The 8,641-nt window shown below is 33.3% G+C and overlaps 1 protein-coding gene across 1 annotated transcript; it reads right to left on the bottom strand.

Annotated features, from left to right (window-relative positions):
* Window positions 1-3,585: 3,585 nt before the first annotated feature.
* On the bottom strand, window positions 3,586-5,312 carry LOC107489028 (two-component response regulator ARR5). The gene is made up of 5 exons (XM_016109812.3): window positions 4,852-5,312; window positions 4,658-4,740; window positions 4,463-4,540; window positions 4,289-4,359; window positions 3,586-4,167 (listed from the first exon to the last, which is right to left on the bottom strand). Exons 1-5 carry the CDS (start codon window positions 4,970-4,972, stop codon window positions 3,819-3,821), a joined length of 702 nt encoding a protein of 233 aa, XP_015965298.1. The 5' UTR covers window positions 4,973-5,312; the 3' UTR covers window positions 3,586-3,818.
* Window positions 5,313-8,641: the final 3,329 nt, after the last annotated feature.

Below are 8,641 nucleotides of genomic sequence, written 5' to 3'. Positions count from 1 at the left end.
AATTTAGATTTTTATGTTCTTGACTTGGATTGATTAATTAGAGACTCTTGAGTTATCAAAATTCTTTTGTTGATTGGTGATTAAAAGTTGATAGTTGGTTTGAGCCTCACTAAATCTAGTTTTTGAATAGGACTTGTAAACTTAAGTCGATTTTGCTCACTTGACTTTCCTTCATTTGTTAGAGGATAACTAAGTGAAAGCAATTTACATTTACCATCACAATTGACGATGATAATGAGGATATGACTTCTAATTCTCTTTCCTTGCTAAGAGCTTTCTTAGTTATTAGTTTATTTTCCTGCCATTTTACTTTCTTGTTTCTTATTACAAAACCCAAAAATATACTTTTCCATAGCCAATAATAAACTACACTTCCCTGCAATTCCTTTGAGAGACGACCTGAGGTTTAAATACTTTGGTTGATTTTATTGGATTTGCTTAAGTGACAAACAATTTAAACGTTGACCGAGGATAATTTGTTGGTTTAGAACAACGTAACATTTTTGTAAAATTCTTTATCGACAATTTTCTTCCGTCAGTTATACACTCTTAGGATGTTGGTACATATTTTACACTTTCTTGTTCGGTATCTTGACCTATCAGATTCAGAGACTGTCACCTCTATATAAGTGTAATCTAATACTGCCAAGCAACTCTATAATATATAAAAAATTTTAACTTTTAGACAGACAATCCTTCTAGGCAGAAAATAAATTACACGCATAAGCCATTAGCTATACCTTAAACTTTCTCCGCGTTGGGTCTATGCAATCCTCTTCAACTAGTGAGGCCTTGGCGAATAGTAGTAAGCTTTGGATACGTATAACAGCCTTTAAAATCTTATTGAAATACTTACTAACTATTTCTCTAAACCTACAAAATGTAACTTGTAGACTATAATTTTTCTTATGATATGCTAAGATAATTAAAAAAGTTGCAACTTGCTCCGCTAAGCTTACTTGACCATCCTCTCGAAATTCTCCTTAGACTCGAAACAACTCGCACAAATTAGCAAAGACATTTGTGTTTATTCTCAACTCCTAAATACAACTCCTATCACCCTCGCTGACTATACACTCTAATGCATCACATTTAATTTTACTATTTATTTTTCCTCCTAATGACACTTGCTCACTACTTCTATTCCTAAAGTACACAAATAATATAAGTACAAAAAAACAACATCAAATTATCATGCCTCAATCTCAAGTAATACATCACTTAATAATCTTTGAATGCTCTATTCTTTTCTAACAAAATAATTATTTCAATCAAAATAAGCATATATTTTTAATTTAATCTACATCAAAATGAATTTAATATTTTGTAACAGTTTTCCTATCAAACAGTTTTCATGAAATTAAAATGAAATTAAAATGTAAGGCACACATTTCTATCTACAATACACAAAAAATGCAAAAGAAAATAAAATTATGTTAGACCTTTCAAAACATTATTGAATCCTTTCAATAAACTATGCAAGAACAAAAACTAAAAGTATTACCAGACCTAGATGTATGATAAAAACAAAAAATAGTCTTTAAATTTAAAATTGTGATACTTATTACGATAAAACATTTTTCTCAAATCTACATGACTACAAAGTGTATTAGTATTCAAAGATGATATGCTCATATGCTACTTACTTTCATATTCAACTATCAAATGTTTATGCATTTAAATGATACTTAAAAGTTATCAAACTTAAAAATTTGTATTGAACGGACACAAATTCATAAAAAATTAGTATCATACTCAAAGTTGTCAAACTAAAAAATTGCAAGCAAGGATGTTCAAAAGAGCACAAAATTACAATATTTCAATGACTAAAAATATGTTAAGTATTGAAAAAAAAGTAATAATGTATTATGCAATCAAGATATAAATTAGATTATGCAATAAAAAAATAAGTAGATCAGAAGACAAATTTAGATCAGAGCGACTAATTTAGGTCACGGTAGTAAACTAATAATGACGAGAAATTGGTTGTCTTAACGGAATAAGAGGGTAGAGGCTGCAACTGGAGTCTTCGATGCTGGTATGAGAATATGAGAACAGTAGTAGCTACGAAGATGGACGTGCGACGACAATTCACCTAGCTCACGGTAGCTACGACAGCGATGACAATGTCATGTTCTTGGCGACGGCAATAGAATAGAGGATGCAGATGGGTGTCTTTGATGTTGGTCATACATCTAAAAAGATGAGAGCGATTGGCTACAAAGATGAATGTGCGAGGACAACTCACCTACCTCATAGTGGCTATGACAGTGATGAGGAGATGGTGGTCCTAGCAGCGACGATGGGCCAGTAGCTACAGTCAGGAATCTTTAATGCTGGTCCAAGGTTTAAGAAGATGAGCAAATGAGAAGAACTGGGACCTAATTTGATTTGTACAAATGATAAATTTAGAATTAGTTAATTAGAATGATGGTATTTTGGGTAGAAATTGTCATTTAAATTTTAGTTTTCATCCCAAAAATTTTAGTCTCACGTGTTCTTATTTTTTGGAGGTACTGAAAGAATTGAAATTTTGTGTCACGAGACTGAAATTTTAATTCTAATCTCAGGCTAACAGACATGATATTGAATTTTATCTCCCAGTTTCAATACCTCAAAAACAAATGCTATCTAAATAGGCGAAAATTTTATATTTCGTAATTAAAATTTTAATTCTAGTATCTCATTTATCAAATACAATAATGAATCTTAATTTTTGGGTCTTAATTCCAATTTCCAAAATCAAACGCTGCGTTAGAGACAAGTAGACAAGTTATTTTATAGGAGCCCGAAAAGAGCCCATGAGTCGATCCAAGTTTCCCACCTTCTTCGTTATATGAATATGAATATGAGGGGGGACACTTTCAAACATGTCCAATTCACATCCACAATTCTATTATGATTCTTTCTAGCAGACAAGATCTTGCATACCTTTATATTCCATCTGTTTCACATCATTTCCACACCTAAATTCATTGTTCAGTCCACGCCTCCTCTTCTACTCTTTATATTTTATTACTATTATTTTATTTCCCTCTTCATTCTCATAAATTACTATCTTTCTTCCATTCTCCACTCATTTTATTAATATATGATATATGACCTACAAATCTTTTGACATAGTCATATCTTCAATTTTGAAAAAGCAAGTTTGATCATGTGTAAAGGGATAAATTGGTCTTCAGAAAAAAGATTCTCATAAAATATAAAAAAATTAATATCATGTTAGTGAAATAATAAGCACCCGAATTATAAAACAAAATGCATAATTCTAGTGACATACACTTCTTTAATCCATGTACCAAGGGACTTCATAGTTTTGAATCAAATATTCAATCTCTGTTTGCGTATTACATTTTCCATTTTCTCTTAATAGTTTCTAAAGAAAAAAAAATTCTAAAGAAATATATGTAACTTTTATATTTTGTTTAATTTGCAATACTTATTTTAAACTTAATATTTTATTTAAAGAAGAAACAATTCATGAACTGAATCAAATATAAACTGATATTTTGAATTTTGATTAACATTTATCTCCTTTCTTTCATAATAAAATTAAATAAAATAAGAGGAGGAACAATAATCTTATTATGATATTATACCCATCAACTTTCTTTAACCCACCTTCGTACAAAATAAATTAGCAAAAGCAAAGAGCAGGGGTATTGAACTATTGATGCAACAAAAACCGTTACAAACAACGGAAAATTGCAGTTTCAACCCCAACAGAAAAATAAATTTAAAAAAAGGAATGAAGAAGATTCTTCAGCAGAGCTCAAGAGAGAGAGGAACATAATGTGGGGCCGACACAGCAAAACTCAATCTGCGCCGGTCATTTTAAGCCGTCGGATTGGAGAATCAAGCGATCTGATGGGCGAAGATAATGGCGACGGCGAAGGCGATGAAGAAGAATCGGACGGCGATGATAAGGGGGTTATTGAGGACGAAATGGACGGTGGAGATGATGACAGATAATCAAAGGCGGTAGTGTCTGAAAGCTTCCTTTTGTTAATTCCTCCTCCACCACCACCGCCGCCACCGCTGCAACCTCCGGCTTCGGCGGCGCTAACGTCCCTGGTGGCGGTGCTCATATAATTCTTCAACCGTTTCACGTCAGATAACTTCACTGGCTTCACTATGAAATCCTTTGCTCCCTCCTCTAAGCATCTACATATTCCAACATTTTCCAACTCATCAATCAATTTTTCTTACTACGTAAAACCAAAAACCAAAACTAAAATTAAAAAAGAAGATTATCAGTACATTAAAATTAAACTGGTAACATTACCTGTCAATTCGTGGCAAGATATTTTCCGAGGACATGATGACGACCGGAATTTCTCTGAAAGTGGACGATCCCTGCATTAAATTAAATAAGCATTGTTTAATTAGCAATTTTTTATTATTTATTTATTTTTTATTTTTTGTTGGGATTGTGTTTAATTTGTTTTTTTTTTTGTACCTTGATTTTTTTGAGCAAATCATAACCAGACATTCCAGGCATGCAATAGTCTGTGATAATTAGATCTACCTTTAAACCCTGCCAAGAGAAATGAAAAAAAAAAATAAAAAAGGCGCATATTATATTCTTATTTAATTTATTTACCCATTATTCATAGGGTAAAATTTTAATTTTCTATGATATTGATATACATACCACAAAATCATCTGATTCAGATGTTCTCTGTTCGTCTAGCCCCAGTAACTGCAGGGCACTGATTCCACTATCAACAGCAGTAACTGCAATTTTCCAAGAAAAAAAAAATCTCAGATCAAACAAATTAAATTCCTAACACTGAATAAGCCTGCATAAAAAGAAAAGAAAAAATTTTGAGTTATTATAGTGTTCACCTTTACAAGCTGAGATTTTGAGTAAGCGCTCAATGACCTTCCGATCGACGAGGCTATCATCGACGGCTAAGACATGAACTTCTTCTGAAACGACGCCGTCTCTCTCCATCACTTGAGTCATGAAGGAGAAGAACCAAAGAAGAAAAACAGAGACAAGGGATAGAGAGAGTAGAGAGAGAAATGAAAAGAAAAGAGGAAGAGCATTCCTTAACGTGGGAGATAAAATCTTTAAATACAGGGTTTTGTAGTGTTAATTGTTGTGTAATAATAACATGTTGTGTTGTGTTGTTACGTTTTTTTCATTCATAATTGTCTATCTGTCCGTACCTCCATGTCACGCTATCTAATTCTATCTCCAACACTAAAGAGTTAGAGAAATGATAATAGAATAAATAAGTCTCTTTTGGAAAATCAAATCTTTCTCTTGCTAAAATTATCTCAAAAATCTGCTCTTTTTCTCTTTATTTTTTTGGAGGAGATGTCGCTGAGATTCTGAAATCCACTCCCGATGTGTTCTTAAATGACTTTCTTTAACAAACATATCATAAAATATGTGTACTTATGTTAATATTTTGATTTTGGTACATTTTAAGCCCAATGTATTTTGACTATGACAACTAATTATGTATATACAATAATGCCATATGTAGTTTTAAGATAATTGCTATAGAAGTCAAACTTAATTTATTTTATATGATAATATTTGTTTCTTGACATTATCTTTTCTTTACTTATTTAATTCTGCTGTATGCAAATTAACATCTAATTTTATATTAATAATCATAAAATGTCATTCGATTGCGTACACTAATTAATGTTTGTAGATGTGATTACTAATTACTAATTCATTTATATCTTACTACGTCAGTTTAGTTAGGCCTCGTGTTTTTTTCTTATATATATTGATTCTCTCATATACTTATATTATTATGTGTAGATGGTCATGCAATTAAGTATATAGTTAATGTATTAAAGTTAAACCCTAATTATAAGCTTATATATAGGTTAAAAATAGAGTTGATTTTCCTATGTTTTTAGCTTTGTAGCTAGTTTTTTCCCGCTCCTTTCAAGGGAAAAAAAAAGTGGTTTAAAGTAGTTTACCCTTCATTTTCTTGATTAACATTTCGATTTATATTTGTGAAGTGTAAACCTCGTTAAATTAGTAAATAATTAGTCAATAAATTAGTTTTAATAAAGAATATTAGAAATGTGAATATTATATTAAATTAGGATAGAGCTCATCAAAACAAGAATTTTGACACTAATTTCGAAAAAATCGATCCAAAATTAAACCAAACGGGTCAAATTAGTTGAATCGGATTGAAACCGGGCCCGTGGATTCAACCGGATCAGTCATTAAATGAACCCAAACCCCTTCTCTTCCTCATTTCAGCCGGAGAAACGCTGAAAGCTTCAGGGAAGAGAAGAACGCTGAAATCCTTACGGCAAAGTTCAACTCGCCATAACTCCTCCGTCCAAGCTCCGATCGCCGCACCATTTGCGGCCACGCGATCACCGCGTTGAGCTCTATATTTCTACCAGAACAATTTCATAGGTAATCTGCTTATTCACCCTCAGCCTCTTCTCTCCTAATTTTTGGAAAATTAAGTGGAGATATTGAATTTCTTTACTCTTTGATGTTTTAGGATCCAATTAGCTTGAGAAAAACGTTTACCCTTGCTTATGTGAGGCTAGGGTAAGGTAAGGATACCACAAATTCGATTTAAATTATTAAATTTATGTTTTGGGTATTAAAGTGGGTACATATGTGTTATAAATGTGTATTAGGTTGTGAATAAATAATTGGAACTTGAAATTGTGAATATCGGAACTTGGAGAAAGCTGTTTTGTTGAGGTTATGGGGCTATCTTGGTTTTAATCAAATTGCCTTAATCACTACGAGGAAAATCGGCCAAGGTATGGTTTAGGTTTCTTACATTTAATATCTAATGTTCTGTGAAAACTTAGGCTAAGTGACCATAAGACAGGTTGAAATGTATGTGCCTATATATTGTTTAGTAGCTAGCTAATAAATATGTTTGATTGGTGCTGCTGGTTGGTTGATGGCTTAATGGATTATTGATTAGTCATTTGAGGTTATAAGCATATAAGCTTAGGAATGGTAAACTATGGTTCTGGTGGTTGAATTTGAGAAGTGTTTGTGTAATTGTAGTTGGTATGAGACATAATTTGTTATGATGGTTGATGTGCGAAAGAGGAAGGACATATTGTGTTGGAAAGTGTATGTTTGTTGATTAATGGCCTAGGAATTGTTTGGATTGAAAATGAGGTTTGGAGATTGGCAAAAGTTAGTTTTTGGGCCGAACTTTGGTGGGCTATAACTTGGCTTCCGGACCCTCAATTTGGTTCCAACTTGTTTTAAAATGAAAATTGGGTTCGTGAAGTTTATGCTATTTGAAGAATGGAAGAAAAATGATTTAAAACGATTAAGTTATTCCTGTCGGAAATTTCGGTGTGGAATATGTAATTATACAGCTTTCATTTTCCTGATTGTGCAGCTCTCTGGTTGATTCTTTTTTTTGAAGAACGTACGTCTACGCGTACGCATGGGCCACACGCACGCGTGGCATGGATTTTTGGCGATGCGTACGTGACTAGTTCCATGCGTACGCGTAAGAAGCTAACAGGCATGTCCACGCGTACGCGTGACCCATGCGCACACGTGACATTAAGTTTTCACCTATGTGTACGCGTGACCCCTATTTAAGCAAACATGGTTTTCAGAAGTTTAAACCGCACTTCAAGCTTCTAAACCTCTATTTTCATTCCTTTAGTCATTAATAATAGTATTAAACCTGATAATCAGATGAAGTTAGGAAATAGGGATAACTTGGAGATGAAGTAAAGCTGAAAAGTGATGAATTGATTATGAAATGTTACGGATAATCATGTATGGTACTTGGCTTGATAATCAAATGAATGATCATGTATGATGCTTGGCTTGAATGATTAAATAATCTGAGATACGAGATTTCTTGGATAAAGTACCGTGGCTTGCCACCACGTGTACCAGGTTGAAAATTTGATACTTTGTTGACCCTACGACGTAAGGGTGACTGGGCACTTATAAATTTTCGGGAATGATACCCCCATTGAGCGATTTGATATATGTTTGAGAAAAAGCTATGCATAGACTCATGGGGATGCACGTCGGGGGACAGTCCAATGGTTTAGCAAACCGGACTTGTCGGGTTAGCTATATAACCGACATATGAGCTCATTAGCCATAGGACAGGCATGCATCATCTGCATATTACTTGAATTACTTGTTTGTGCTCTAACTGGGTTTGTCTAAGTGCATTTACTATGTTAAGTGTATATTTGCTATCTGCAGTACTTGTAACATTCTTGTGCTTGCCTTTATCTATTTATTTGTCTGTGAAGTGCTGACGGAGATGGAGGTATGGAGGAATGACAGTATAAGACTTAGATTTAAGATTAAGTTAAGTTAGGCTTAGATACTTTTGGAAATCCACCTTTTATAGCTTCTAATTAATACTTTAAGCTCTATAATCTGAGTGTTGGCGTTCTAGAATTGCCTCTGACATTCCCAAGACCTTATATATTATGTGTGTGGCACCTTTTCACCCTCATACTATGTTATTATTTTTCAGATGCAGGTCGAGAGGCATCTCGTTAGGCGTTTGGACTCCTGGAGTGAAGTGGTTACTGGGTTACTTTGTTGTACAGTGATGTATATATATGTACTTAGCTTTCTCTCTGCATAACTTGCTCTTTTTTATCCTCTTATAGATTTATGGAGAGACAG

Source organism: Arachis duranensis, chromosome 5 (assembly GCF_000817695.3).
Source record: "Arachis duranensis cultivar V14167 chromosome 5, aradu.V14167.gnm2.J7QH, whole genome shotgun sequence".
Taxonomy (NCBI): Eukaryota; Viridiplantae; Streptophyta; class Magnoliopsida; order Fabales; family Fabaceae; genus Arachis; species Arachis duranensis.
Note: the sequence above shows the minus strand (reverse complement) of the source record. Positions and strands in the feature narration are given on the sequence as shown.

Excerpts from the sequence above, each read along its gene's own strand:
- LOC107489028 (XM_016109812.3), bottom strand. The coding sequence starts at position 4,972 with ATGACTCAAGTGATGGAGAGAGACGGCGTCGTTTCAGAAGAAGTTCAT. Across the intron at positions 4,541-4,657 it reads CTGAATCAGATGATTTTGTG|GGTTTAAAGGTAGATCTAAT; the intron begins GTATGTATATCA and ends TTCTCTTGGCAG. Across the intron at positions 4,360-4,462 it reads ATTTGCTCAAAAAAATCAAG|GGATCGTCCACTTTCAGAGA; the intron begins GTACAAAAAAAA and ends AATTTAATGCAG.